Here is a 16,523-nt window from a genome sequence, read left to right as displayed (position 1 = left end):
TTTTTCAGTAGAGCATTTTCCCGCGCTGTCGAACGCGTTAACTGGAATAACGCTAGTGCACTTCGCGGCGCATTTCGAGTCCGTATTTCTCTAAACCAGTGCAAGGCACAGGCTGAATTTCTGCCAAATTAATAGGCTTTCAGTACTGACTAATTCAGCAACGTGTATCCTAAAGTCTTTAATGTAAAGGCTATTAGTCAGAAAGTGGTGATTAGTTCATTCTTGCACTGGCGATTACGATGCAAAATTCTGATGTCCGCCGTTGTGTGAAGCTTATAGCAAAAAAGTCGCAGTATCGCCCGAAAAGCGAAGCATCGATTACGATGGCAAATTTGTAGACAGCTAAACGAAGTAAGCATATTAGTTTTATTGGTCGTATAAGCTCGCAAACATTCGCTTACTAACTACATTAACAAGCACGGTGCCACGCGCGCACAGGTAAGCATGATCACATCTCATTCGATGACCGCGGAAACTCGCTGTCAAAACGCTGGAGCACGGCCGCTGCTGAAGTCATAGTGGCAGCAGCAGCGAGCGAATTGACTTTCGGGTTGTTCGCCGCAACGCGAACATTACATAAACGTCGAAAGCAAAGCGTATACGAAGCTACCGGCCCTCCGCGTACTTTGCCAGCATCGCAGATCGCTTTGAAGATGAGGCCCACCTGGGCGAGCACTTAGTCCACGTCGCAGAGGGCTTGCAAGATACGGCGCCCGCGCGGTAAGCAGCAGCTGCCGAAGTAGGACAGCCCCCCTCGCCGCACCCCCCCCCCTCCAGTGCCTCGCGCGCGACAGAAGACGGCGCGCGTTCCGCCTTCCTCCCTCGCGCGCGCGATCGTCGGCTGACCCTCGCAAGCTTTCACTCGCACATATGGGGCACGGCGTGCGGCGACGATGCTATTGTGTTCGGACTTGATACGGAACATCACGGCGACGGCAGAAAAGCGCTTGGAGTACCCGTATAGCTGCTATCGCAATAAGATGTGCGTCTTATCTCGAGCCACTTATTATTCTCGATAATCAGAATCGGTCGACCGGGGAAACACGCAGTGCGCGTGGGTGCACGCCGGATTCCATCCCACGATAAAACACGCCAGACAGGAGAAGCTATTGGGGGACGAACCATTCATCCTGCGAAAATAAAGCGACCTGAAGTCGGCGCAAGAGTTGCTATATATACATATAGACTCTCCTAAAATTACAAATATACGCTGACTTTCAGACAGGGTACCGCACTGCCATATCTGACCGTTAGCAGTGTGACAAACATCCCGAGTGCTACAATAGATGGTGTCCAAAACCCGAAGCGCTTACGTGTTTCCCGCTTCCGAAATCGCTCTTGCCGCATTCAACCAGCAAAGGCATAGCCATGTTGTGCTGCCCCTTCAAGATGTTCAACCAGTACCAACTCGCCAAATGTCGATCCTTCTAAATGCATAGCCTTTAAGATCCGCATTTTCACTCCACAAAGCGACACCCTATGCGTATACATCGTGCTTTCTTTTGACAGGAAAGACGCAAAAGCGAAAGACGGGTGGCGACACGGCTTTCAAATTCCCGCACAAATCTCGCCATGACGTCATGGGTTCCGACGGCGCCGCTGCTCAGGCCTAGTTAATATTGTTTTTTATCGGGGAAGATGCAGCCTATACATTGCATTCTAAAGGAAGCGACGAATGAACTTGGCAAACTTCAGGAACATTTACCGAGTCGCAGCGACCCAATTACGCAAATATAATTTGCAATTCATGACCTCACACTGACGTATCGGCGTGGGGTTTCGGCGCGAAATTCGAGAACCAAAATTTTATTTCTTTCTTCTGTTAATCAACGTATTTACTGCGAGATTAACGAAAATAAAGTTTTTAAGGAACAGTTTATCAGTCTAGACTGATAAATGTGTTTCTCCTTAGTGTCCCTTTAAATAACCATCACCTAGCGCGCGCACTTTCCGAGCAGGCGATCGAGCGAGCGGCAAAACGTCAGGATATTTTTGCCACGTCACCACATCCTGCGTCACGTACCATCTCACGGTAAACGAAATCTAAACAAGTGCGTAGAAAAACTGCCATGCAGGACCCCAAATAGTAACTTGTTTACGGCTCTCCGAAGCTTGCCAGTCGCAAGTGTCACGTCAGCTCTCCTCTAATGACGCAGCACGTACTCACGGGCTGGTTATTATGCCGTTTCAGCATGTGAAAGGCAAGCTGCCGGAATGACAACGAGACGGGCAATCTAGGAAAGTCAAACAATGCGCCAGCGCAGTGCGCAGCTCCCTGGGAGGAATCTTGAGGAAAGACGCAGAACGTTCGCGGCCTTGCACGAAAGATAAAAGTTCACCGCGTACATAAACTTATCTTGTTCGCTACTTAAAGCTATTAGGCAACCTTCCCATGCGTGCTGACCCACTGTCAACGCCATGCTCATACAGTCGACGCCACCACGAAGGAAAGCCAGGAGAGCATGGCCTTCCGGATCGGACGGCGCCCCATCGCGGAGGCCGTGATTAGCATATCGCCGCACAAAGCGCTGACACGGTATATAACAGCGACTCAAGTTGAATTGTCGTTTCCTTGAACAAGACGTCATTTACATAGTGTGTCATAGTCATAATGGGTCATTTGACACACTTTGATCGGAAGTTCATTTCCCCGAGCAAACAAACGCCGCCGCGGTAACGTCAAAGCTCGTTACGAACGTCATACGGGTGTAATTAGACCGCGTGCAAAGACGAACCGCCACAGAATCGCGGCTAATGAGTGCGGCTTTATCAGCCCGGTGTAGAAACACTTGAGAGATTAGACAGGAAGTGCTGACAGATATACATATATAAGATTGCCGCACCCTAAACACCACCATTTCTTCCCCACAATAAGCAGACGCCGGTCACGGCTAACTTCTTTCGAGAAAGCTGCCAACGAACATTCCAGCGCCAAGCAAAACTCCTAGCCTTGCTCTGAACAATGAACGCAGCGCAGTAACATTTCGCCGAGAGCGAGGCGCGGATGTGATTAGAGCCGAATCGGCGGCGCACCGATTAGATACAAAAACTGCAGCAGCAGGCGGGCGAGCGTTGGCCTCCATAGATTCCAGCCAATCGAGGCACAAGGGGCGCGCCGTGTGACTCGTGGTCTTACACCTAGCGACAAAGGAAACGCGCCCACGCATCTGCCACGAGCGGAGCAGACGGTGCACGGTCTTCCCGTGGCAAACGCAGCATTCGCACGTGTATGGTATAATGCACGCGCACTTCCCGCGTGTGCCCTCATCTCGAGCGACCAAGAGGAGACAACGCGAGTGATTGACCTGCACGTGTGTCCTGCCAGCGGTGGTACACATCACGGCCACATGTCGACTGCGGAAGCTGCGCGGAGCTTCAAGGAGCAAAGAAGCCTGGGTAACTTGGTTTATCTAGTACTGCAGTATAGTCAGCCGTGTAGGGCGCAGGATATCCCGAAACAGCGCAGACGAAAAAAAGAAAAAGGATACGACGCTGGCGCTATTATATATATATATATATATATATATATATATATATATATATATATATATATATATACACACGCTTTCTATGCCGTCTACTGTCTGTCGGTCGCGGCCTCGTATGCGTCGTTTCGGAACGTTGGCGTTGAACCAAACAGCTCGATTTAGTACTCTTTAGGTGCAAGACTTGCCTTTACCCTATATCCATATCATATATCCACCATCCGTCTCGAAAGCATGCATAGATGATGGTTTTATCCATAAAGGTGTCCTTTGCGCGCCACGATCAGGCGTCTAGACCATCGTGCAACAGCCGGCACCATTCCAATGGTTACGAGCTGTGTGGTCTCGCATGTACGACATGGCAAGGTGGCGGCATGCATGAAGCGAAGTAAACTTCGATGTGATTTCTTCATTCATGAGAGCTCAACATACCATGTGTAATGTCTCGCAGTAACGCAGAAGATGCCTGTATAAGAGGCTTAGCAGACGACGCTCTGATGCGCAGGGTGCACTCGGTGCACGGATCGATGCATTCTGCTGGTTACGATCTTGGTTAGCGGAGGCCTCTTGTAGCGAGTGTTTTAACAGACATTACTTCCGGCTAGGCTGCTGGCTCGTTCGCGCACAAATTTCGTACAAAAGTGGCACCGGCCGGTTTATGTTGCTCAGTACCACGACTGAGTGGATTATTTGACTGTTCAGTAATATTTGCGCCGTCTGCTGCGGCACCGGACGAAAAATGTACGATTCCGCAAAAGCCGTAGCAGAAACGGAACTGTGGCGACAAATCGGTGCGCAGTTTTTCTTTCACATCTATGTTTCTTTCTCTTTTTTTCCGGTTTATTCCGGGTCACATGCACGCGGCGTCACATGGTCACATCTGTGGAGTAGCCATAGCCAAACGCCTTGTTAAACGTAGCTTAGAATAACTTCTTATTGGGCGAGTTGGTGCATGTTAGCAAACAGTTTTATAACTGCGCAAACAAACGACCACAGAGAGATAGAAAGAGCACAGAAGGACAGGCGCACCCTCGTGCGCCTGTCATTGTGTGCTCTCTCTCTGCGGTCGTTTGTTTGCGCAGTTATAAAACTGTTTGCCTTGTTAAACAGGGCGATGAATTTGTCCGCTACATGGAAAGGTGAACGCTGGCAACATGAGCACGCAGTCTTCAGTAGCGTGGCTATGGTGGCAGCCACTATATGTCGTGGCGACTCACGTCAACGACAGACATGACGTCAAGCTGCATGATAAGTGACGAAATGGCCCACGTTTTGTTACGAAAACAGCCGGCATAAAGCCGTGCCTTAGAGTGGTTATTCAGAATTAAGTCTTCCATGGCGTTTCTATTACTACCGAATATTCAAAATGCACCTACGGGAACTAATACTGCATTCCTTCATACAATTAATGGACTCGTACTGCCGGGCCCAACTGTTTACGGGACACGGATTCCATCAAAAGTGCGAATTCCTGCTCTGTTAAGGTATGGCGCGCCAAATTTAATGGATCACCGCGTAGAAATGTGTATGCTGCAGATTGAACATTTGAGAGTGTCTACCCAGAATTCGCTGGAATTTAGCTTTTTTGCACGAATGCTGTGTCCCGTAAGCTTTTTGTGACCAGCTGCACGTATCTGTCGAAGTAACGCGTTCGCGGGGTGCGGTTTCCGTGATTAAGTTCCTCGGCAAACATGTGGCAACAGCAGGTATACAAATCGTTCAAGGCGTGCGACGTTGGTCGCGCATACTGTATTTGAGGCTGCAAATGTGCATTGCCGACTGCGTGCCGCAAGCGGAAATGCCCTATATTCTCGAAACTACAACTGCATCTGTCAGTTTCGTGTGCTCCGATTGGATGTCATGCATGCACGCAGGTGTTCACTGCGGTCCCTGCAATAATATATCGAACTCACATGCGAGCCACGCGATCCCGCGTATACGCTAAGTGCGCCCGTAAAACGTGTTGCAGTTTACGGAATACCGGGTTACCTGACACGTTTACGAGAACAACTGCGTCGGTAATGCCATCTTGTAGCACAAAATATCAACAGAGAAGACAGCTATTATTGCAGTCGTAAACAACACTGTTCGGAACCTTTCGGCGTAAAGTGTCAGCAAAGGCGTATACTCGTCAACATGCAGTCCGTCCTTTCATTTTCCTTCGACGATAAACGCCCATGCAACAGACATTTCTAATGCTTTGTCATTGCACAAAGCGTCACAAGATGTCTCTACCAGCCCTACTGTTACACGTTTATATGGACAAGCTAAAGGTCCCGTTTCACACAGAGGAGGCTGCAATGCTAGAGAGACCTCTCGCTGCTAGCATCCCCGACCAAAAAGGTAGCGCATACGATATAAAGAAAGATATTAGGTTACGCGTCGTGTATTCAGAAGTAAATCAAGTCTCTTCCTTCTACGTCGTAAAGCATTACGTATTTATTACATGAAAGGCGTAATAGATCTAAACCTAGTCACCACCGTGCGCGCGGAGCATCACGTTTCTGCGTCCACCAGCCACAACCTTACGCCACATCGCATCACTTGCGCCGCGAGCTAAACATAATACGTCGGCTACTATAAGCAGAAATATGCGCACGTATTGTGTGGTTTAACATGAACCTCCGCCCAGCTACAATTCTTTTCTCTTAATGTCAATTAGAATATCGACTATCCCCGTTTGCTCTCTGATCCACACCGCTGTCTTCCCGTCTCTTACCGTTATACGCCTAACATTCTTCGTTCCATCGCTCTTTGCGCGATCCTTAACTTGTTCCCGAGCTTCTTCGTCAGTCTCCAAGTTTCTGCTCCATATGTTAGCACCGGCAGAATGCAGTGATTGTACACCTTTCTTTTTAATGGTAGTGGTAAGCTTCCAGTCAGGGTCTGGCAATGTCTGCCGTATGCACTCCGGCCCATTTTTATTCTTAGGTAAGTTTCCTTCTCATGACCAGGAGTCTCCTGTGAGTAACTGACCTAGGTAAACGCACTCTTTCACATACTCTATAGAGGCTGACTGGCGATCTTGAACTCTTGTTCCCTTGCCAGGCTATACGACGCAGTTATTTTGTAGGTCACCAGAAAGATAGCCTACCAAACATTAGTGCAACCCCAGCTCAAATTCGCAGCTTCTATATGTTCACCTCATCAGGCATATCTAATCCATCTTCTCGAGTCGATCTAAAACCGCGCTGCACGTTTCATTGCCAGGTATTATAGCCCATTTTCGAGCGTAACTAACATCAAGCTGTCGTTGTCGCTTTCATCTTTGGAATCACGCAGGAATATAGCATTACTTTGTCTTCTGCACAAAATCATGCATAATGTACGCCCGTCTACCTTACCACTCGTTCGTCCCTCCCGCACATCTAGACGTCTGCATAATCATCTCAGTTTCCAACGCATCTTCGGTCACACCAATGCATTCAACTGCTCAGCTTGTTACGGTTGTATCCAGCTAAGTTGGATACAACCGTAACAATTGATGTTTACGCGTCTCATGGAGTGGTGTACGAGTCCAGCGGGTCTCTAGCTCATTCTCTGTCGTGCTTTTGTCACTACACAAATTTTACTTTTACAAAATTTTACAAAATTTTCGGTTAAATAAAAGTGCTTCTGATTCTATGTGCTATGATTTCAATTGGTCCTTCCGATTCCCCGACACATATTCATAAAGCCTACACAACGTGTCTAAAACCTCGAAGCAACGAAGAGCACAAGGTTGGAAGTACGCTCAACAAACACGCCGTCTGCGATAAATGAGCACGCAGGTATCTCTCTCTCTCTTGTCTTCGTTTTCTTTTCTCTCTCGCTCTCTCTTATGAATAAACATTATGTTATTCGCATGAGCCTTTTTGGTGTTTTCGATTTAACGAAATAGCTATCGGGTCCATGCCCGGATCCAAAGGGAGACCCTTCGATGTCCTGACCCTCCCACTTAAAAGTATAAACCCCATGCAAGCGATCTTGCACGCGACAGCGACAGGCGACGCGATGGAGATGGCTGTCGCGTTCGCTCGTCGCCTACAAGTTGCACCCCATGCGAGCGATGACTTCGAGCGACGTCTCCCCAGTTGCCGGTATGAGGGCAGCAATATAGGCGCCGAAACTAGCGTGACGCGTGCTTTATTAACTTAAGTTGATGTATTTTACTGTAAAAAGCAGCATAAAATATTTCTGAAAGTCTTGCAGTAGGTTCTTATCCTTGCACCTATAAAAATTCAATCGTTTGCTCGTTCCGTGCGACAATCGGAAGTACTGGAGTTATGTACATCCAGTTCCGGCTTTGCGCTATTGGCTAGTCGCTCATAGCACTTCCGGGAGACGAGCGACGAATTCTAGATTTGCAAAACCGAGCGATCGCGCGACAAGACCTAGCGATCTGTTCAAGCGACGGCCTGATCCGTCGCGCGAACCCGTCGCTCGTCCCTGTCGCGCAGAAAATCGCGCTAATGGGGTTTAGCCTTAACACTTACGTGCGCAGTGCCAGCGTGCGGCATATGACAAACTCATGAAGCCAAATTGGTTTCTTCTTTTTCTCTCTCTCTCTGGGGGGACAATAAAGGTTTAATTATCATTGAAGACAACCCGCCAGCACGTAAACAAACTCATCATCAATCACCATATCACGCATTGCGTCCGGGTGTCGTGTGTTGCTCTCTCGCTAAAGTCCCTTCGTCGCCTTACGCAACAGTTTTAATTAAATTCTGAGGTTTTACGTGCCAAAACCACGATCTGACTATGAAGTATGCCGTAGTAGAGGACTCCGGATTAATGTTGACCATCTGGGGTTCTTTAATGTGCACCTAATGCACGGTACACGGGCGTTCTTGCCATTTCGCCCTCATCGCAATTCGGCCACCGCGGCCGGAATTTTATCCCGCGACATGTGCTTAGCAGCGCCACACCATAGCCAATAAGCCACCACGGCGGTTGATTCTCAGTTTATCATTGTAAGTAGAGGGGCCAGTATGGTTACGCACAGAAAAACATTGGGCTCTCAGTGCACACGTTAACCCGAAAATTCAATTTGAAATCGCTGCCTCCAAGCCCCTCGCAGCGATGGCGACCATTGAGGCTACCGCTGCGTCGTCTGCTCCGACACATTCCGAAACCACGTATGCGCCATGCTGGACTCGTTGCTCTGCACGCTCTGGCACCCAATGGTGCATCGAGGACGTCGCCGTTGCATTGTGCCCGTAATTTCACTCGCGCGATAAAAATAGCACGAACTCGTGAGCGCCTGCAGAAGCTATCTCGGTGTGACCGCCGAGGCGCACATACGAAAGCGAAAGCATATTTGTATGCCTCGAACATCAACCACGCAGAGCACATTTCTTTTCGTCACCTGTTAGTGCTTATAGACTGCCGCACGGTTCAACTGCAACGTTTAAGAAAAAAAAAAATTATACCGTACCCAATGCGCTCAAATTTTGACGGCTCGCTGAGATGCGTACAATTTAACATGCAATGCATAATGCAAGCTCGAGGTGAGGGCAGGAAATCTCGGGCTGTAATCGGATATGTTTCCGAGCACTCGAACCGAAGAAGCCAATAAAGAAAAGCGTGCGAAAAGAATGCCGCCGCTTGTCGGCTGAATTGTTCCCGCCAGCAAAACAAGCTGCGTTAGAGTGCATGCATATATAGATAGTCTCGTCTACTGGCCACACGTTATCGCAACGTTCATAAACATGTCCTCGTGTTGCTATGTACGAGCTCTTCTACAGGTAAACCAGACGGCGGGCGTGTGCGGGAATGCATTTAGGTACTTCTGCAGTGATAAGGTTGTGCGCTTCGTTGGAAGGGTACAGTACGCAAAATTGTTAACTGTAACGGCAATGCATCTTTAGGCACATTTGACTACAGCTTGCCACACATCTAACTGTATCGCGCTAGCACCGAGTGCAGACACGGGCAGTAGAGTGAGCGCTGGAGCACACAGCACTCTCCCAGCGCAAGCGTCGCGCATATGCCACAATGTTTCCTTCAGGACGACGCATATTCCTTCCAAAGCAGAAGCTTCGCGGCGTTGCTATCTGTGGCGATCGACGCTCGCACTGGAGAGTGCTTCGTGCGCCTGCGCTTACTGTACGGCCGGTCTCGCAGATTATCACTGTGGTAAGGCGTTGATGCAGCGTGTGGTCGACGTTCGTGAGACATAGTCAAAAATGCGGGAAGCTGTAGCAAGATGCAGGGTTTCTATAACAAAATGTATTGACTTTGAGCATAAGCTGACTACAATTCAGCAAAACATGCCCCGTGAAGTTGTCAAGAAAAAGTAATTAATAATGTTCTGCCAATTTAATTGGTAACTATCGCATTAATTTGTTGTCTACCACTGCTGTGCAGCTTGCTCAGAAAATTTTCATTTTACCTTGAATCCTGCTATTTTTCTTTTAATGAGAGATTGCTTTCGCTAAAACACACACTATACTTCATTTTAGAGTTACCAGAATTTTAATTGCCTGTGGCATGCAGTGCAAATCTCATTTAGCTCGCGATTACTTTAAGAGGCAGACATTATTCGCACAAAAAATCTAAATGCATTACTAACAAGTTACAAAATTTTCACTAATCAACTTTTAAGGCAATTGCTTTGCGACACATGTTGCAATTTATGAATTGATTTGTAGCCCGTGAGTCTTCAAGGTATATCCACCTGAAGCTAATTCTGAGGATGACACCAGTCTAGCAATACACATCTCTAAGAGTGACAGAAAATGCACTGGAATGTTCCATTTGTTAAAAAAAAAAAAAGTAAGTAGCACTGCGGTGCATATCAAGACTGGTCCTTGTTACAAAATTTGTTCCATGCAATTCACCTGGACTCGTCACATGGGCTGCTCTAATGGCAGTAACGCAATAATGCATTAATGCAATACTAACTGGCGCAGCTGGGCTTATTTCGTTCGCTTTGGCAAAAACGAAAGTGCTAACTTAGAGTAAAGTAGAGGAATATGGGACTAACACTAACTAGTGTGCTATCAAACAAATCACTTATTTGCTTCAACTGTATTGTAATCAAGCATTTCTTAACTCTTCATCGAAACACCCTGTTGGGAATCATGCTCGCGCGGTGCATCAAATTGCTGATGCTAGGTTGAGCGCACCCACATACCTTGCAGAAGGTTTTTTTCCCACACACCTTGTGCATGTTTTGAAAGCAGAAGCTGTAGCTATTGCATGAAGGTGTGACATTCTGAAATGACAATACATATGGCCAAGCCTTGAACTAGAATGACGAATAGCTTATTTCTGGCAATAAAATTTTCACTTATTTTTGCTTTTACAGGGTCAAGGAGAGAGGAAGTTGCTGGCATCAGGCAACGGTTCCCATCTAAGATACCGGTAAGTTGTACACTACCATTTATTATTAGTAGTATGTTTACCACATTTTTGGAAGATGATGACAATGCTAAATACTAACAAATAACCTAATGAACAAAATGTTATCCATCCTTCTGGTGCAGCCAAAGGGACAGAGACGGATAACATTTTGTTAACTGACAGTGCCATAAAGCTCCACTTGTCCACTTTGTTCATTTCATGGTGCTCACCGCTGCCCCTTAGAGTTCTTGTATGAGTGGATGCATGTGCATTTTTCTTTCTTTCTTCTCTTGTCTTCTGATTTCTTGTTATATTTTAAAGTGGCAGTAATATATATGCCAAAGCTTTTGCTTGGCTAACCTCCCATCCTATAATTAATATTTCTGTCACCAGCAGGCATGTATTTTCATTACTGGTTGATATTAGTTTTCTTTATCGTACATTCTTGGAATATACACATTCTGTGCACAGTGGGTGGGCTATGAAGGGCGAATAAGGTGAGATGACAATGCGTGTTCAAGAGATTAGCGTTCTAGGCTAGCAACAACATTCTGAGCAATTTAGCTCAGACGACCCAAATGCAAAACATATCTTTTTGTTCACTACTGCAACAACGGAAGTCTAAAACGTTTCAGACCAGTATATACGTGTAACAAACAAGCACTTATAATGAATGTTGGTTATAACGAAGGCTTTTTTGTGTTGCATGCTACATAACAATGTTTGGCTGTAACAACTGGCATCAACAACATAATCAGCATAACCTTGATGTAGCTTAGTATCAAGAAACCAAGCACAAGAATATTCTTCTGAAAATTGGCGAGACTGCAGAGTGCATTGCTGTGCCCACTGCAGTTGCGAAACCTATTCGAGTCGTCTGAAGAGACTACTTGTAAACCGTGGCATGGTATTCTGTGCAGGTGATTGTGGAACGCTATGCCAAAGAAAGGAACCTTCCACTTCTAGACAAGACAAAGTTCCTGGTTCCTGAGGAGCTTACCATGTCCCAGTTCGTGTCCATCGTGAGGTAAGCTCCACTGCACAATGTCAACACTGCACAAATGTTCAGTTACAGTTCAGTACAGCTCAGTTGCTGACATACTGCATTGTTCAAGAGTTCCCAGCTTTCTAGTGTGTACCTGCAATGGTAGCTCAGAAGATATGAAAAATGTGCTTCTGAATGCTAGGTCAAGGGTTTTGAATTCAGCTACCAAACCTGAATTCCAATAGGGAGGGGATTAAATGGAAGAACAGCTGCGTACCAAAAGTTTTGGAGTGTGGTCCATGATGGAGCATAATTCCAGGACTGGAGGTACTTAAATAAAAAAAATAAGTTCAGGGGTTTCAAGTGCCAAAGCCACAATCTGATCATGAGCCATGTCATAATGACAAAGACTGAGTTAACTCTGATCACCTCGGATACTTCAATGCATGGCACAAAAGCGTTCTTGCATTTCGTCCATATCGAAGTGCAGCCGCTGCGGACAAGAATCAAACATGTGACCTCATGCTTGGCAGCACACACCATAGCCACTAAGCCACCACGGCAGGTTGGACTGCAGGTGATAAATACGTTGCAGGGCTGTTTTTCATAAACCAGGTGTACCATGGAAACCTTAAAACACCCAAATGAAACCAATGCACACAAAACAAGGCCTGCTGATGAACTGTGTGGAGTGGGGTGAGAGAACTTTTGTGCACTAGTGTAATATGTAAAACTCACAGCCAGCTCCACACACATGCATGCATGCATGCATGCGCACACAGCAACCTAGGGACTAAGACTACATAATGTGTTCAGAAATGCAATAAATATGGCTAGTAGGTGCACATTCGTAGTTGTATTGCACCACTTTTAGCAGAGAAGAAAGGATGGGACAACACAAATGAAGGTACAATAGCATATACTCATCATCAACAGCAATTTTATGTCCACTGCAGGACGAAGGCCTCTCCCTGCGATGTCCAATTATCCCTGTCTTGCGCCAACCGATTCCGACTAGCGCCCGTGAATTTCCTAATTTCATCGCCCCACGTAGTCTTCTGCCGTCCTCGACAGCGCTTCCCTTCTCTTGGTATCCATTCCGTAACCCTAATGGTACAACGATTATCTAACCTGCGCATTACATGACCTGCCCAGCTCCATTTTTTTCTCTTAATGTCAATTAGAATATCGGCTATACCCGTCTGTTCTCCGATCCAAACCGCTCTCTTTCTGTCTCTTAAAGTTATGCCTAGCATTTTCCATTCCATCGCTCTTTGCGCAACCCTTAACTTGTTCTCAAGCTTCTTTGTCAGTCTCTAAGTCTCTGCCCCATATGCCAGCACCGGTAAAATGCACTGATCATACACCTTCCTTTTCAATGATAATGGTAAGCTTCCAGTCCGGAGCTGACAATGCCATGCACTCCAACCCATTTTTATTCTTCTGTGAATTTCCTTCTCATGATCAGGGTTCCCTGTGATTAATTGACCTAGGTAAACGCACTCCTTCACAGACTCTAGAGGCTGACTGACGACCCTGAACGCTTGTTCCCTTGCTCGGCTATTGATATTGATATCTTTCTCTTCTGTATATTAATCTTTAACACCACTCTTACACTCTATCAGTTAAGGTCCTCAATCATTTGTTGTAACTCGTCTGTAGTGTTGCTGAATAGAAGAATGTCATCTGCCAACCAAAGGTAGCTTATACTATTGACTGTTTTATGTATGGCCATGAGCATGTTTTATATGTGGTGATAATTGAATGTGCCAGAAGCTTCATGAGCATTTGAAGATCTGGCAAGTGCTTATGATAACAAGTCAAAGCACATGTAAGCTTTCTGTTGATACTGCTCACACGTGTCATGGTACAGTTTGCAAAAAGTTGTGTGCTTGTAAGCTATCCAAGACACACACTTTGTTGGTCAGCTGATGTCCTCTGCCATTATTTGAGAAGGCACTGTGCTGCTTTCCTTTTCTTTTCTTTTTTCCACCTTCACAAATTCTTCACGAAGTCCCCATTGACTTGTAACATTCAAGAAGCCACTGACATCACCCACTTATGATCATGTAGCATGAAAGACTCTTTTCTCTATAAATAAAATAATTGGTAATTAGTGCCTTCGTACCTTCGTTCATGTCATTCCTCCAGTTTGTTTCTGTTTTTTTCTTGTAACATGAAGCACACAACTACATGATATGTTCCTGCTGCTAGCATCAACAGGCAGGCAACCCTGCTAATGTTTAAGATACTGCATTAGTGATGTCACATGAGCTGCAAGCTGATGCTGTTGCTGGCTACTCCAAGTATAGCTAGAAGGGACTCAAGCATGGGTCTGAGATAGATGGTTAATACTGCCGCAACTAGAAACTCCCATGTCCACAGAGCATTTTAGTCGAGTTTTAGTCGCCAGCTACGCTGAGGCACTAAGCACGAATACAGAGATTCATGTGTGGAATGTTTACCAATGACTTAAAAAAATGGCTTAGTTGGTAATCCATATTGAAGTTACTACTACAGAGGAATGGACAAATAAAACAGACACAAGTGCTTGTGCCTGTCTGTCCTTCGTCTGTTTCTGCGCTGCACCAGTTGCTCTATTAGCAATGAGTGGGCCAATGGTGTAAGAGCAACAGTAGCCTGCTCAGAGGAGCACGGCAACACCAGTCAAAGATTAGTTCGCTTCACTATGGATTCGCTACAGAACCTCAGCTGCTCTCGTAGCTCAGAACAAAAAGAAATCAAGATCCTGCAGTATGAAAGCACTTGTTTTCTTTAACCTTACCTCTGCGACAATGTTTATGTGCAAAAACGAATACATTGCAACAATAAACATGCTAAACCTAGTTGCATGTGTCAGTGGCTCTGCATCACCATGGACAAGTGGACTTCAAAGCAAATGCAGCCTTCAAATACAGCTTAATGAAATGGATATTGTTTGGTATGTTGTATCTTCTACTTAGCTTCTTTTACATTTGGAAACGTAAAGGTGGGAAGGAGCATAATACTAATATAAAGTAATGCAAACACTTGTTCACTAGTTCCACATTTCACTGCTGTTCAATACAGCCAGGTGCTGCAGGTCAACCCAGTGAACACATTCTGCTCCGCTGCTGCTGAGGACAGGTTAGTGTGGTGAGCTTAACAAGCTCAGCTAAATGTTTTTTAATCGCCACTTTATATAGGCCTGATTTTGTAATTGTTTTTTATCGATGTAAGAGAAGGTGCCTAGTACAGCACAATTTAAGTCCAGTTCATACAGCACATTTTCTAAAGCTGTCCAGTTTTGAGCAAACCATGCATATGCTACTGCAATTCTTTTTTATCTTGGGCTCTGTACTATTTCACAAGAAAGCATGTGTCACTAGGAACAAAAATTGTTTTCTTCCCCCAGAAACAGACTGCAAATCAGTGCCTGCCAATCATTCTACCTGCTCGTCAACAACAGAAGTATGGCCAACCTGTCCAAGACCCTGGCTGACGTTTACGCAGAGTTCCATGACGAAGATGGCTTCCTATACATCACATATGCCTCCCAAGAAATGTTTGGCCTTTAGAAGAAGGACCGCGGATTATTACATGCATTTTTTGCCCATACTCATCGTTCAAGTCATTTAAGCTTATTTACAGACCTCACCAACATTATCAACCTGCTCCATGCTACTTTGCGAAATCTGGTAACAGGTACGCCTTGCATAGTACGACTATCTGCACCTGTTTGAACCTTTGCCAGTGGAGCCAAGCGAGGAGACACTTCACATTTCCTGCTTGCAGAATCTCACATTCAGATAACAAGTACAACAGCCATTTTGCCTTTTGAATGTTTCACCACAGCCCTTCATCACCCTGTGTTTTACTTGATGCATGCATACAGCAAATAAAGAAATCTTATAATCTTTGCCTTACTAACTTTTTTTTAAATGTATGCTGCCACTTAGTTAACTCAAGAAAGGCCAACACTTACCACACACAGCGAGTTATTGCGCAAAAGAGTAACGAGCCTACAACAAAATGTGCTGGGCTCTTATTTCATCATCTCTCAGTTTTGCACAACAATTAGTGCCTGCAATCTCTGCAGTTCAATGGGGAACTCCAAAAGCACATGCACTTGAACAAATATTTCTGTTCTTTTCATATAAGCAAACCGGGAGGGCCAACCATACATGTTCAATAGCAGATTAAAGGGGCACTGACATGGTATTTTCGACTAGTCATTCTTTTGCATTGTGTGAAGACATTATACCTCCAAACCGTATAAAATAGTGGCAAGCTTCACAGCACCGTAAACAATTCAACATAATAGCTTTCCTACAGCCAGTTTCGTTTTCCAGGAGGATACTGTATCATGACGTGACAACGTTTTGACACTTCATCCGGCTGGCTCGGTCGTCTCGAATGCCGCTACTTGTTGTGAGGGCTAATGTAGCAGCACAGTCAACGACCGCGCAAGTCGGAGAGAGCGTCAAAGCATCGCAATGTTCTGCTCCCACATACTGTGCCGTAACATCATGACACAGTATTCTCCTCGAAATGAAGCCAAAACTGGCTGTAAAACTGCCATCATATTAAGTTAATAACAGTGTCCCAAAACTGGTAGCTATTTTTGGGGCTTATTTAGATGTCTAGGAGATGCATTTATTGCAAGAAATGAATAGTTAAAAATATCATGTCACTACCCCTTTAAGAGTACTGTTGCGTTTCGCCTGCGACACGTGGTTTTGCCGGCG

The 16,523-nt window shown here is 45.8% G+C and overlaps 1 protein-coding gene across 1 annotated transcript in view; it reads left to right on the top strand.

Annotated features, from left to right (window-relative positions):
* LOC142588458 (microtubule-associated protein 1 light chain 3 alpha-like) overlaps window positions 1-15,697 on the top strand; it is a 30,542-nt gene extending 14,845 nt beyond the window's left edge. Inside the window, exons 3-5 of the mRNA XM_075700217.1 lie at window positions 10,777-10,832; window positions 11,732-11,838; window positions 15,191-15,697. Coding sequence (XP_075556332.1) covers window positions 10,777-10,832; window positions 11,732-11,838; window positions 15,191-15,353 — 326 coding nt within the window. The 3' untranslated portion in view covers window positions 15,354-15,697. The remainder of the gene's footprint in view (window positions 1-10,776; window positions 10,833-11,731; window positions 11,839-15,190) is intronic.
* The last annotated feature ends 826 nt before the right edge of the window (window positions 15,698-16,523 follow it).

The sequence above is a fragment of the Dermacentor variabilis genome, chromosome 7 (genome assembly GCF_050947875.1).
Source record: "Dermacentor variabilis isolate Ectoservices chromosome 7, ASM5094787v1, whole genome shotgun sequence".
Lineage (NCBI taxonomy): Eukaryota > Metazoa > Arthropoda > Arachnida > Ixodida > Ixodidae > Dermacentor > Dermacentor variabilis.
This window is presented reverse-complemented; position numbering and strand designations above follow the sequence as displayed.